At 49.7% G+C, this 14,378-nt stretch overlaps 3 protein-coding genes across 9 annotated transcripts in view; 1 reads left to right on the top strand and 2 right to left on the bottom strand.

Annotated features, from left to right (window-relative positions):
• The window catches only part of traf3 (TNF receptor-associated factor 3), a 7,195-nt gene extending 6,498 nt beyond the window's left edge, over positions 1-697 (bottom strand). The window contains exon 1 of the mRNA XM_028396272.1: positions 413-697. The gene's annotated coding sequence lies outside the window, so the exon portion shown is untranslated. The remainder of the gene's footprint in view (positions 1-412) is intronic.
• Positions 698-1,437: 740 nt separating this feature from the next.
• On the bottom strand, positions 1,438-5,219 carry rcor1 (REST corepressor 1). Of its 2 annotated transcripts, XM_028396457.1 has the most exons (13): positions 5,005-5,219; positions 4,859-4,918; positions 4,591-4,671; positions 4,471-4,523; positions 4,024-4,185; positions 3,832-3,950; positions 3,018-3,096; positions 2,897-2,947; positions 2,685-2,828; positions 2,535-2,612; positions 2,399-2,456; positions 2,043-2,272; positions 1,438-1,851 (listed from the first exon to the last, which is right to left on the bottom strand). In XM_028396457.1, the coding sequence occupies exons 1-13, from the start codon at positions 5,183-5,185 to the stop codon at positions 1,807-1,809; spliced, it is 1,341 nt and encodes a 446-aa protein (XP_028252258.1). In that variant the 5' UTR covers positions 5,186-5,219; the 3' UTR covers positions 1,438-1,806. The 2 variants fall into 2 exon arrangements, with proteins under 2 accessions (XP_028252258.1, XP_028252257.1); XM_028396456.1 differs by having other exon boundaries at positions 4,591-4,918; positions 5,005-5,125.
• ankrd9 (ankyrin repeat domain 9) lies at positions 3,637-14,131 on the top strand. Of its 6 annotated transcripts, none has more exons than XM_028396464.1 (4): positions 3,637-3,778; positions 3,879-3,946; positions 12,114-12,572; positions 12,742-14,131. In XM_028396464.1, exon 4 carries the CDS (start codon positions 13,070-13,072, stop codon positions 13,898-13,900), a length of 831 nt encoding a protein of 276 aa, XP_028252265.1. In that variant the 5' UTR covers positions 3,637-3,778; positions 3,879-3,946; positions 12,114-12,572; positions 12,742-13,069; the 3' UTR covers positions 13,901-14,131. The 6 variants fall into 6 exon arrangements, with proteins under 6 accessions (XP_028252265.1, XP_028252263.1, XP_028252264.1 ...); XM_028396463.1 differs by lacking the exons at positions 3,637-3,778; positions 3,879-3,946 and adding an exon at positions 6,021-6,327 and having other exon boundaries at positions 12,114-12,391; positions 12,467-12,572; positions 12,745-14,131; XM_028396461.1 differs by lacking the exons at positions 3,637-3,778; positions 3,879-3,946 and adding an exon at positions 6,021-6,327 and having other exon boundaries at positions 12,114-12,391; positions 12,467-12,572.
• The last annotated feature ends 247 nt before the right edge of the window (positions 14,132-14,378 follow it).

The raw sequence follows: 14,378 nt of genomic DNA, 5'->3' as shown, positions 1-14,378 counted from the left end.
ACACACACCTGTTTGTGGAATAATTTAGCTTCCTTTCTTTCTCCTCGTCTTCTTTCAGTTTCCACTCTTTGATCGAGTTTTCAGGGCTGATTGTTTCTTTTCTCTCATGAAACAATATCGATCAGATTACTGATCAAATTATTGATCCGTTGTCGAGTTTGCATCGGCGTGCGGATGTAAACACACTGAAAGGTGATGCTAACGGACAGTTAGCATCACACACACACACACACACACAGTGAGACAGGGACAGAGGAGCAGAGACACACAGGTCCGCGGCTAGCTGTAGCATCTCCCTCCGTTACAAGCCGCTAACAGACCGCTAACATGTCCCTGTCTTCAGCCGGCGGTCTGCTGTCTTTCTATCATGTCTCTATTGTGTCTCTGTGTCTCTGTGTCTCTCGGGACTCACATGAATCTCCTCCGCAGGCCACAGCTTAGCGGCTCAGCAGCTCCTCGGGCTCGGCGGACTCTCCCGGATTCAAACCGTCAAGCTGCTGCTGCCGCTATCGTGGATCTTCTGGGCCTCGGGTGGACTCCTCATGGTCCGGGTTCCGTTCAGGGTTCTCCGCGTTATGTTGGTTCTGTCAGCTTGTGAGGGAGAAGTCAGTGGATCCAGCTCAGAGATCCAGCGGGTAGGACACACTGGAAACCCCCTCCGCTGCTTCCGCCCAGGAAATCCCCCAGCTGTCCGGAGAGCACCGCGCCGCCAGGGGGCGCTGAAGCAGCACCGCGCCGCCAGGGGGCGCTGAAGCAGCACCGCGCCGCCAGGGGGCGCTGAAGCAGCACCGCGCCGCCAGGGGGCGCTGAAGCAGCACCGCGCCGCCAGGGGGCGTTGAAGCAGCACCGCGCCGCCGGGGGGCGCTGTTGGGCAACTTTCAGCTTACAACATGATAAAGTACTAACTCGTGACGGGGGCCGGGTGCACCCTGCCTTCTGTCCACTCACAGCCGGGAGGCAGGGTGCACACGTCATCTAAACACCCAACAGCTCAGAGTCCAAATGACCACTGACTGTTAGAAGATTGATTATTGATCTGGACTTGGAAGCAGTCTCCTCTGATCAGTCAGTCCGGTCTAACCTGGGTTGGGCCCGTGCAGTGTCACATGATGATTGTTGAAACAGGAAGCTGTGTTCTCATGATGGAACCTCAGCTGACAGCTTGTGTTTGACTTGTATTAACTGGTTTAACTATCGTGTCATCAGGATGATCAATCAGAACATGCAGGGGCACGGTGCCAGCATCAGACCCGGCCCACAGTCACAGGCCTGTCAGTATTTATCTTCTGCTTTGAAGCAGCACTGTATTAATGTGTGTCTTCTCTCTGTGGTTCTGCAGCTGCTCAGATCCTGACACGGGACGATCCTGCTGCAGAGAAGGTGTGTGTTTCATATAATCAGTCCGAGCGGTCCGACCCAGAGAAACAAACGCCACACTTCATACTGATGAACTTTGGTTTTAATAATGTTCTTTAAAAGATCCAACAGCTCCTGACATCATCAGGAGAGGCCCCTGTGAGAGCAGCATCATCCAACATGGTGTTCAGGTCCCGCTCTCCATCCGCACCACACGCAGCATAATAAAACTAAATCCAACAAATACAGTGCCAAGAACGGCCCCTCCCTCTTTGACTGACAGGTCAGGTCTGATGTCTGATTGGTCCAGAGCAAGAGGAGCTCACACAAACCTCATAATCAATCATCAGAAGTTCACCAGTAAAAGAATAAAAACACAATGATACTAAAACTGAGGATGGCATCAGGTAACACAGGAGGGCAGATCAGGGATCAGGGGGAGCGAGAGTCTCAGGTGGCCAGAGGCTTCTCAGAGTCCACTGGAGAGGACGAGTCCTGCAGGACAACAAACGCCAGATGTTAAAAACTGCTGACTACAGTTCACAATGCACATCACATGACATGAAACCTGGCAGCAGCACGCGGCTTGTTTTAAGACAGGAAGTTCATCCACAGTGAGGGTCGGAACACATGAGAAGGCCAGCTGACCCACACCCCTCTGTGGCATCAGAACTTGCCAAGCTCACCTCTTTGGTGTGCTTGGCAGTGACCTCCTCCTCCTCCATCTTTTCCTCCAACTTGTCCTCCTCTCCTCTCTCTCCCCCCTCCACCCCATGTTCAGCCTCCCACTCCTGAAGAACCTCGTCCAGGTTAAACCTCCGTCTGTAGTTCACCAGGAAGTTCTTCACCTGGACCACTGATTTGTTACCGATCACATCTGAGATTGCCTGGAAGTCCCGCCCATACTTTCTGATGGCTGTGTGGGATTGGATGAGCAGGAGAGAGTCACTAACCAATGACTGAAGAGGCTTAAAGGTTTTTTCAAAGGTCTTCAGTGCTCAGGTGTCAGAGGTCACCTGGACACAGGTGGTTCAGACGTTACCTTGGACAGCGAGCAGTTGCTCCTCTGTGGTCCAACGGTTGTTGAACTTCTGATTCATCTGAAACAAAAACCAGCGCTATGACAACAAAGCCAGAAATGAACACCTCCAGCTGGGTGTAGCTGTTGCCATGGTTACCTCCGGCGGCCTGAACTCATCGATTCCTGAGCTGAGCTTGTCCTTCTGAGAGCTGTTTGTCTGTTTGATGGTCTGAATCTGAAACACAGACACAGACAGGTGGGCCGACGCGCAGACAGACGGACAGAGATCGAAAGACAGAGGACACACCTGTCTCTTGATGGAGACCAGCTGACAGTCGAGGTGTCTGCTGAGTCCCTGAGCAGAGGATGATAAAGACACGACGTCCTGTATGTTCAGAAACATCCCTCTTGGAGGACGTTTCTTCATCCGCTGAGACGCCTTGCCGCCTGTCTACACACAGACAGGGAGGTTACACACAGACTGTACGGCTGGGTCATGTGATGTTCGGGTGTTCTTACCTTCAGACTTGAAACTTGTTTCACCTCTGACCTCTCTGAAACGGAACTCACCTGCAATCAGACCGGTCGATCAGTCAGTAAACAGCAAACCCTGGTTAAACAGTCAGTAAACTGCACTCACCTCCTTCTTGTCATCTTTGTTTGGGTCCAGGTCAGAGTCACTGGGGGGGTTTGCACTGGCGTCCTCCACCTCATTGTCACTGAAACAGGCAACACACTGCATCATCAACCAATCACATCACAGGTACTCTGAACCAGGAAGCAGATTCCAGGGTCCCTCCGAGGGGCCAGGCTCCACTGCACAGCGTTACAATGCATTAAGGCTGGGGACACACTGCAACAACGGGCTTTGAAAGGACGAGGACTAAGACTGGCTTCAGCAGGTTTTTGTATGACGATGGAGGTCGCACACACAACTGCTCCTGATGAGGGGTCTGCTACAGGATTCATCAGGCCAGCTACAGTCAACAGAAAGCAGCAACATCATGATCGCTAGTTGCTAAACAAACAGCTGGTGCTGCTAATGCAGCAATTTGTTGTTTGCCAACTCAGAGAAGAAGAAGTAAACAAGCACTGAGGACAGGCGGCTCACTGCTGCTGCCTGTGCAGACAGAACACCTGTTTGGATCAGGGACTGGAGGAGGACTGAACCCCCCCCCACTCCCCTTCGTCTCTGATGCCGTGTCCTGTGTCCCTCCCTCTCTTCTTTTATTGGCTGTTGGCAACATGTTTGCAGTTGGGTCAGTGATCACGTCACACTACCCGACTGCACCCAGACCCGGCCCGAAAAGTTAAAACATGTTTGACTGCGACTGAGGTCAGTTCCCCTCACACACTAACAGACGATGCCGACTACACATGACGACCTGCAGAATCACCACGGTAACCCTGAGGTTAGCTGAAGCTGAGTGGTGCATCGGTACTGCTGAGCTCACCTGTTGTCTCGCTCTCTCTTGTGTTTGCGGGTCTGCCGGTCCATCAGGCTGGTTTTAGTGCGACTCTTCTTCCAGGAGTAGTAGAACCGAACCAGACTGGCCATTGACTTGTCAGGTAACTACACAGCACAGCAAAGTGTTACACAGGTGATACTGGTCATGGTGATAAACCTAACCTGCTTGCAGTGGTACCATCTGCTGAATCCTGTGAAAGCTCTTCCCGTGGAAGCTGAAGGCCTGTTCGAACAGAACCCGATCCTCCACAGTCCACTCATCGGGAAACGGAGTGAAGTTTGGCAGGTCGGCCAGAGATTTCTCAATGTTGTGTTTGTGCCAGAAGAGCATTCCTAGAGCCTGAGACAGGTGAGGCAGTTCAGAGAGGAGGAGAGACGGGTGAGGCAGGAAACATGTAGGAGAGAGGTTCAGAGATGGAGGTCCTGGAGCAAGAGGACGGACTCTGACTGAAAACTCTCAGCTACTCGCTAATAAAGTGACCTCATGCGGGATCATCAGAACCGCCAGTTATCCGATCACACAGCTTAGTTTTGACCCATGAGTACTAATCTGATCAGCTAACGGGCTGATGTGTTCACACCTCTGAGACCAGGCTCCCCCCCCTCACCTGGTGGGACAGTTTACCTGCTCCGTGTTGTATCCATGCTTCTCTTTGGCAATGGCAACGTATTCATCCACTGCAACAGAAAACAGCCGGTCAACCATCGGACCGCCGTGTGAGCTCACACAAGAACTGTTTCTTACGCTGAGTGTGGTTCAGGCCGCCGTAAGGGATCCAGACCAGCATCCCCATGTTCTCTCTGAGCTGAGCTGCCTGGGCCACATCTAAACCACACACACACAGAACCAGCAGCAATACCAGTATGGTCACTGACTGCATTGCAAATGAAATGTTCAAAACACCAACCAGTACGAACAGAACCAGTATGAGAGCAATAGCAGCAACATGATCAACTTTAAACCCGTTGTTCGAGGCTATCTCTGCACTGCCAGGCCAAGATTTGGGTCTTACCGGGGTCAAAGTCCGGAACCACGGCTTGGTACTGCGGTCCGACCCGCATCCCCCCTCCCCCTGGACAAACAGACACATATATCAGTCTTCAGAACTTTACATTACACACAGTAAAGTCCAGCACCGCGCGGATCGAGGCTACCTACCATGCTCCTCATCGCTGCTGGAACCTGAACTTCCTTCTTCCCAACAGCTGTTTCCATTACCGGACAGATTCTTCCCGCCGAGGTTCGATGCTGCTCCGGCACCGCTGCTACTGCTGTTCGCCGGGATTCGGCCTCTCCTCTTTCCCGGAGCCTCCGGGTTTCTCTCCAGCATCGCCGGCATCAGGACGGACGCAGCTGCCGCTAACTGCTAGCTGTTAACTCCGGCTAACAGTTAGCCTGCCAGCTCTGTCCCGCTAACTGAGACGAACCGGCTAACTAGCCCCGGAACTAAGCCGAAGAGTTCGGGGCGGGCAGCAGTGGGATGTTTCGGTGTGAAACAGAAACTCCGCGGTCAAAAGTTCCGACTAAAGCGGATCAGTCCGCCGCACGTCGATGCTGCTAACAGCTAGCTGGTAGCAGAGACTACGGAGTCCAAAAAGTTTACTAGGAAACAACCGGAACCAGAACAAACCAGATAAAACCAGATCGGCACCACGAGACCGGCTGAGACCCGAACACGGCCCCACCTATCGAAACAAAGTCAATAAAAGTGATCAGAGAACGCAGCGCGTGAGGCTGATCGATCGGGTGCGGAGGACGACAGAGAAAGAGATCTCTGCTGCCATCACAGGTCATCTGTCTCAGCGCCGATCATCAGCCCATTGATCTGTGTCCCAGCCTGTTCACACATCATCTGATCGATAATTATCAACAATTCATCAGAATTCACGTCTGATCATGTTTAGTTTCCACAGGGTGAATGATCAATAATCTAATAACTCCTCTGTGATCGAAGAGTAATGACGGTCACACTCAAGTAGTTCAATTAATTAATGATCTCCTGTCCCCATCAGAACTGACCAATCAGCAGCCATTAGCAGCATGCTAGTGTTTTTAGCTTCAGCTGTCAGAAGGACATCATTATATTTAACATTATAGTTAGCATCATAGCTGATACATGATCAATACTGGGTCTGACTGACCTCGGATAACATCACAGCTCCTGCTCATGTTGGTTAGATGGCCAACATTTTCACACAGTAAACTTTGTGTACTATCACTGATAGTTGTTGCAGCAGGAGCCTCCCTATGAACACCAGCGTATCTGATGTCCACACTGCTCTGTAAATAACTCGGAGGAGTGGACGCGTCACTAACAGACCAACATCAGCAGCCCCGGCACTGACTGTAGAGGGACACACACACCACAGACACACACACACCATTTACAGAGAAATGCTGAACCCTGACCCACCCCCTCTCTTCACTGGATGTCCACAGCCTTCTCCACGACACACAGACTAGTTGGCCATCATGTAAACAGTACGTAACAGTCAACACGTACCAGTCAGCACGTAACAGTCAGCATGTACCAGTCAGCACGTAACAGTCAGCATGTACCAGTCAGCATGTAACAGTCAGCACGTAACAGTAAGCGCGTAACATTCAGCACGTAACAGTCAGTATGTAAGTCAGCACGTAACAGTCAGCATGTAAGTCAGCACGTAACAGTCAGCATGTAACAGTCAGCACGTACCAGTCAGTATGTAACAGTCAGCACGTACCAGTCAGCATGTAACAGTCAGCACGTACCAGTCAGCATGTAACAGTCAGTACGTACCAGTCGGCGTGTAACAGTCAGCATGTAACAGTCAGTACGTACCAGTCAGTACGTACCAGTCGGCGTGTAACAGTCAGCACGTACCAGTCAGCATGTAACAGTCAGTACGTACCAGTCAGCATGTACCAGTCAGCACGTACCAGTCAGTATGTAACAGTCAGCACGTACCAGTCAGCATGTACCAGTCAGCACGTACCAGTCAGTATGTAACAGTCAGCACGTACCAGTCAGCATGTTACAGTCAGCACGTATCAGTCAGCGCGTAACAGTCAGAACGTACCAGTCAGCATGTAAGTCAGCACGTACCAGTCAGCATGTAACAGTCAGTACGTAACAGTCAGTATGTAACAGTCAGCACGTAACAGTCAGCATGTAACAGTCAGCACGTACCAGTAAGCATGTAACAGTCAGCATGTAACAGTCAGTGCGTACCAGTCAGCATGTACCAGTCAGCACGTACCAGTCAGTATGTAACAGTCAGCACGTACCAGTCAGCATGTTACAGTCAGCACGTATCAGTCAGCGCGTAACAGTCAGAACGTACCAGTCAGCATGTAAGTCAGCACGTAACAGTCAGCACGTACCAGTCAGCATGTAACAGTCAGTACGTAACAGTCAGTATGTAACAGTCAGCACGTAACAGTCAGCATGTAACAGTCAGCACGTACCAGTAAGCATGTAACAGTCAGTACGTACCAGTCAGTACGTACCAGTCAGCATGTAACAGTCAGCATGTAACAGTCAGTTCATACCAGTCAGCACGTACCAGTCAGTATGTAACAGTCAGCACGTACCAGTCAGCATGTAACAGTCAGCACATAACAGTCAGCACGTAACAGTCAGTATGTAAGCCAGCATGTAACAGTCAGCACGTAACAGTCAGCACGTAACAATCAGCATGTAACAGTCAGCACGTAACAGTCAGTATGTAACAGTCAGCACGTACCAGTCAGTATGTAACAGTCAGTATGTAACAGTCAGCACGTACCAGTCAGTACGTACCAGTCAGCATGTAACAGTCAGCACGTACCAGTCAGCGTGTAACAGTCAGCATGTAACAGTCAGTACGTACCAGTCAGTACGTACCAGTCAGCATGTAACAGTCAGTACGTACCAGTCAGTACGTACCAGTCAGCATGTAACAGTCAGTACGTACCAGTCAGCACATACCAGTCAGTATGTAACAGTCAGCACGTATCAGTCAGCATGTAACAGTCAGAACGTACCAGTCAGCATGTAAGTCAGCACGTAACAGTCAGCACGTACCAGTCAGCATGTAACAGTCAGTACGTAACAGCACGTACCAGTCAGCATGTAACAGTCAGTACGTAAGTCAGCATGTAACAGTCAGCATGTACCAGTCAGCATGTAAAAGTCAGTATGTAAAAGTCAGCACGTACCAGTCAGTATGTAACAGTCAGCATGTAACAGTCAGTACGTACCAGTCAGCATGTAACAGTCAGCACGTACCAGCATGTAAGTCAGCACGTAACAGTCAGCACATACCAGTCAGCATGTAACAGTCAGCACGTACCAGTCAGTATGTACCAGTCAGCATGTAACAGTCAGCATGTAACAGTCAGCATGTAAGTCAGCACGTAACAGTCAGCATGTAACAGTCAGCACATACCAGTCAGTATGTAACAGTCAGCACGTACCAGTCAGTACGTACCAGTCAGCATGTAACAGTCAGCACGTAACAGTCAGCATGTACCAGTCAGCACGTAACAGTCAGCATGTACCAGTCAGCATGTAACAGTCAGCACGTAACAGTAAGCGCGTAACATTCAGCACGTAACAGTCAGTATGTAAGTCAGCACGTAACAGTCAGCATGTAAGTCAGCACGTAACAGTCAGCATGTAACAGTCAGCACGTACCAGTCAGTATGTAACAGTCAGCACGTACCAGTCAGCATGTAACAGTCAGCACGTACCAGTCAGCATGTAACAGTCAGTACGTACCAGTCGGCGTGTAACAGTCAGCATGTAACAGTCAGTACGTACCAGTCAGTACGTACCAGTCGGCGTGTAACAGTCAGCACGTACCAGTCAGCATGTAACAGTCAGTACGTACCAGTCAGCATGTACCAGTCAGCACGTACCAGTCAGTATGTAACAGTCAGCACGTACCAGTCAGCATGTACCAGTCAGCACGTACCAGTCAGTATGTAACAGTCAGCACGTACCAGTCAGCATGTTACAGTCAGCACGTATCAGTCAGCGCGTAACAGTCAGAACGTACCAGTCAGCATGTAAGTCAGCACGTACCAGTCAGCATGTAACAGTCAGTACGTAACAGTCAGTATGTAACAGTCAGCACGTAACAGTCAGCATGTAACAGTCAGCACGTACCAGTAAGCATGTAACAGTCAGCATGTAACAGTCAGTGCGTACCAGTCAGCATGTACCAGTCAGCACGTACCAGTCAGTATGTAACAGTCAGCACGTACCAGTCAGCATGTTACAGTCAGCACGTATCAGTCAGCGCGTAACAGTCAGAACGTACCAGTCAGCATGTAAGTCAGCACGTAACAGTCAGCACGTACCAGTCAGCATGTAACAGTCAGTACGTAACAGTCAGTATGTAACAGTCAGCACGTAACAGTCAGCATGTAACAGTCAGCACGTACCAGTAAGCATGTAACAGTCAGTACGTACCAGTCAGTACGTACCAGTCAGCATGTAACAGTCAGCATGTAACAGTCAGTTCATACCAGTCAGCACGTACCAGTCAGTATGTAACAGTCAGCACGTACCAGTCAGCATGTAACAGTCAGCACATAACAGTCAGCACGTAACAGTCAGTATGTAAGCCAGCATGTAACAGTCAGCACGTAACAGTCAGCACGTAACAATCAGCATGTAACAGTCAGCACGTAACAGTCAGTATGTAACAGTCAGCACGTACCAGTCAGTATGTAACAGTCAGTATGTAACAGTCAGCACGTACCAGTCAGTACGTACCAGTCAGCATGTAACAGTCAGCACGTACCAGTCAGCGTGTAACAGTCAGCATGTAACAGTCAGTACGTACCAGTCAGTACGTACCAGTCAGCATGTAACAGTCAGTACGTACCAGTCAGTACGTACCAGTCAGCATGTAACAGTCAGTACGTACCAGTCAGCACATACCAGTCAGTATGTAACAGTCAGCACGTATCAGTCAGCATGTAACAGTCAGAACGTACCAGTCAGCATGTAAGTCAGCACGTAACAGTCAGCACGTACCAGTCAGCATGTAACAGTCAGTACGTAACAGCACGTACCAGTCAGCATGTAACAGTCAGTACGTAAGTCAGCATGTAACAGTCAGCATGTACCAGTCAGCATGTAAAAGTCAGTATGTAAAAGTCAGCACGTACCAGTCAGTATGTAACAGTCAGCATGTAACAGTCAGTACGTACCAGTCAGCATGTAACAGTCAGCACGTACCAGCATGTAAGTCAGCACGTAACAGTCAGCACATACCAGTCAGCATGTAACAGTCAGCACGTACCAGTCAGTATGTACCAGTCAGCATGTAACAGTCAGCATGTAACAGTCAGCATGTAAGTCAGCACGTAACAGTCAGCATGTAACAGTCAGCACATACCAGTCAGTATGTAACAGTCAGCACGTACCAGTCAGTACGTACCAGTCAGCATGTAACAGTCAGCACGTACCAGTCAGCATGTAACAGTCAGTACGTACCAGTCGGCGTGTAACAGTCAGCATGTAACAGTCAGTACGTACCAGTCAGTACGTAACAGTCAGCATGTAACAGTCAGTACGTACCAGTCAGTACGTACCAGTCAGCGTGTAACAGTCAGTACGTACCAGTCGGCGTGTAACAGTCAGCATGTACCAGTCAGTACGTACCAGTCAGTACGTACCAGTCAGCGTGTAACAGTCAGCATGTAACAGTCAGTACGTACCAGTCAGCATGTACCAGTCAGCACGTACCAGTCAGTATGTAACAGTCAGCACGTACCAGTCAGCATGTAACAGTCAGCACGTATCAGTCAGAACGTACCAGTCAGCACGTACTAGTCAGCATGTAACAGTCAGTACGTAAGTCAGCATGTAACAGTCAGCACGTAACAGTCAGCATGTAACAGTCAGCACGTACCAGCATGTAAGTCAGCACGTAACAGTCAGCACATACCAGTCAGCATGTAACAGTCAGCACGTACCAGTCAGTATGTACCAGTCAGCATGTAACAGTCAGCACGTACCAGTCAGCACGTAACAGTCATCATGTAACAGTCAGCACGTACCAGTCAGCACGTACCAGTCAGCATGTAAGTCAGCACATACCAGTCAGCATGTAACAGTCAGCACGTACCAGTCAGCATGTAACAGTCAGCATGTAACAGTCAGCACGTACCAGTCAGCATGTAACAGTCAGCATGTAAGTCAGCACGTAACAGTCAGCATGTAACAGTCAGCACGTACCAGTCAGTACGTACCAGTCAGCATGTAACAGTCAGCACGTACCAGTCAGCATGTAACAGTCAGTACGTACCAGTCGGCGTGTAACAGTCAGCATGTAACAGTCAGTACGTACCAGTCAGTACGTACCAGTCAGCATGTAACAGTCAGCACGTACCAGTCAGTACATACCAGTCAGCGTGTAACAGTCAGTACGTACCAGTCAGTACGTACCAGTCAGCACGTACCAGTCAGTATGTAACAGTCAGCACGTACCAGTCAGCATGTAACAGTCAGCACGTATCAGTCAGCGCGTATCAGTCAGAACGTACCAGTCAGCACGTAACAGTCAGCACGTACTAGTCAGCATGTAACAGTCAGTACGTAAGTCAGCATGTAACAGTCAGCACGTACCAGTCAGCATGTAACAGTCAGTACGTACCAGTCAGCATGTAACAGTCAGCACGTACCAGCATGTAAGTCAGCACGTAACAGTCAGCACATACCAGTCAGCATGTAACAGTCAGCACGTACCAGTCAGTATGTACCAGTCAGCATGTAACAGTCAGCACGTACCAGTCAGCACGTAACAGTCATCATGTAACAGTCAGCACGTAACAGTCAGCACGTACCAGTCAGCATGTAAGTCAGCATGTACCAGTCAGCATGTAACAGTCAGTGTGTAACAGTCAGTACGTACCAGTCAGCATGTAACAGTCAGCACGTACCAGTGGCCATCAGACTGTGTAACTCCTCCCCTTTCTAGAGGAGCTAGATGATCATGTCATGCATCACTGTCATTCCCTCCTCTGGTCTATATTTGTATTCACTTAGCACCTTATATCTCTATATTACAGCCATGCAACATATATTGTGCTCAGTCATACTGCTCACTGTACTTCTTGGATTTTTATTGACACTTACTCTTGTATTTAATGTAACTTTATACCTCTGGCAAAAGACTTTCCTTTGGGATTAATAAAGTTTTATCTTATCCTATCATAGCATATCATGCTTGTTCTTCTCTCTCATCCTCTCTTGTCTCTCCCTCTACCTCTTTTTCTTCTCCTCTACCCAGCCGGACAGCAACCGGAGGACGCCCCCTATGAGCCCGGTCCTGAAGGTTTCTGAAGGGGGATTTTCCTACCACTGTCTGCTTTTAAGGGCTTGCTCCAGGGATCAGGCTCTGGATTTCTGTGAAGTTCCCAGAGATAATTTGAGATAATGATAAAAAAAAAGCTATACAGATAAAATTGAATTTAATTCAGTTAAATTCAAAGCAACATGTGTTACCATGGCAATGAGGACCCAAGAGAGCAGGATGAGATGAGGTGGCGTATGTTGAGACTGGAACAGGTAGACCATCAGAGAAGTTCATGCTGTTTGCTGTGTGGTTACTGTGACTCACCAGCAGGGGGCGCTTCTCAACAGCATCCTGCAGTGCTGCAGTCCGAGTGAAGTTTAATTTGTGTAGCATCCAAACATATATGCACATGCAGCTTATCCCAGAGGACAAAGACAGCAGGATCAACATCAGGTTCTAGACGACTTTACATTGTTATTTCTGTTAATAACAGTAATAATCTGTTTCTGTTTCTATCGTTGATTTTTAAACTTATTTTAAAACCGTTTCAGGCTTTGCATATTTGCTTGTTTTACTATATTTATAAATACTGTGAATATTCTGTTTACTGTCTGCCCTGCAGCAGGCTGAAGACAGCTATGTTCGCTATGTGAGACACTTCAACCACCCCAATCCCTGCCCCACCCCCGCCCCAGCCCTGTAAAGCAAACATCCACACATGGAGCTAAAGGCGGGAGGAGGGTGAGGAGGTGTGAGGGAGTAGCAGCAGCTATAAAAGTGTGCACAAACTAAGAACGGAGGTTTGAGTGAGGGATCATCTGTGACCGCTAAACCAGGACCAGCTCCTTCCCCTCTGAAGCAGTCACACAAAAGTTTCAGGAGTCGTAGAATTCTGTGTGTGCTCGGCGGTGTCCACTCATAGACCCAAGTGTCCTTAGGTGTGTGCGGCAATGCCGTGGCTGTTGTCCTCTCAGCTGGACTGCCTGTCATCGTCTCCATCTCAGCGGGAATGTGAGCGGACGGCGTTCTCCTTCTATTGTGCAGTGCGGGAGCGGCTGCCGGTCTGGCTGCTAGAAGACATGCGCAGCATGGAGGTCTTCTGCTGGGAGGACGGACACCCACGAGCCTTCCTCCCATCTGAGGCATTGCTGTACGCTTTAGTGCATGACCACCAGGACTACGCACGCTACCTGCTCAACAGGTACTCAGTGACCGCACTCAAAGCACCGCGGTGCAGCTTCTGCTGCAGCCGTGGCAGCGGGGCACCACATCTGAACATGGCTGTTCGCTACAATCGAGTGGCAATCCTTGGCATGATGGTGGAGGCTTTGAAGGACTGTGATGTGCAGGGCCAGCGGCGGGAATACCTGGACAGCTGTGGTGGCTGTGCACATGTTGCAGATGCAGGAAAGACTGCAGTTCAGCTGGCAGTAGAGCTATCGCACTCCGACTGTCTGCTGCTGCTGCTCATTCAAGGTGCACGGCCTGACGGCCTTGACGGGGCGCTGCAGAGACTCGTCTCATGTGACGTGTCAAATCGACGTAACGCACAACGCTGCCTCGACTTTTTGCTGCTCTTCCTGCCCAAACCGCCATTACTGCGCCATCTGCAGGATGAACCGCAGCGCTGGCAAAGCCTGCTGGGAAAGGATGTTTTCAGCTGGTTGTGTGGTCTAGCACCTCCCCCCCTCCTGCTACAGTCGCTCCAGTGTTTGGCCCGGGCTGGACCGGACCAGATCGGCATGCTGCCCGACTACCTGCAGCTGCACAACTGGCAGTGACGTGTTCACAGAAACAGCTCTGTGATAGGACAGTTCAAATGTAAATAGACTTCAAACAGACTTTAGGCTTTAGGACCTCGAGGAGTCTGACTGCACAGCTACAAAGATGCATGAGAGTGTTAAAGCTCCGTCCAAAGGGACTATGGAGGACAGAGTGTCAGTCAGGTCCGCAGTGTTTCTGTGTCCCAACATGCTGCGATGTAAATAAAATATATTTATGATAAAACGTCATCCAGCGTGATTCTTAATGTGACCTGGAAACAAAAACCTGCTGCTTTCCTTTTCTCACAGTAAAAACATGTCAGCTGATGTGTGGGGGCCACAGTGGGCCCCTGGAGGCCCCGCCCCTGCTGGGGACAGCCCTGAAGGTTCACCCGATCAACATGCTGACACAGCTTCAGTGTTCAAACAGATTTAATGAGTTAATAAATAAAACACAGCCGGTAAGTTTACACTGAGTCTTACTGATCAAACATCC

This window comes from Parambassis ranga, chromosome 22 (assembly GCF_900634625.1).
Source record: "Parambassis ranga chromosome 22, fParRan2.1, whole genome shotgun sequence".
Taxonomy (NCBI): domain Eukaryota; kingdom Metazoa; phylum Chordata; class Actinopteri; family Ambassidae; genus Parambassis; species Parambassis ranga.
Note: the sequence above shows the minus strand (reverse complement) of the source record. Positions and strands in the feature narration are given on the sequence as shown.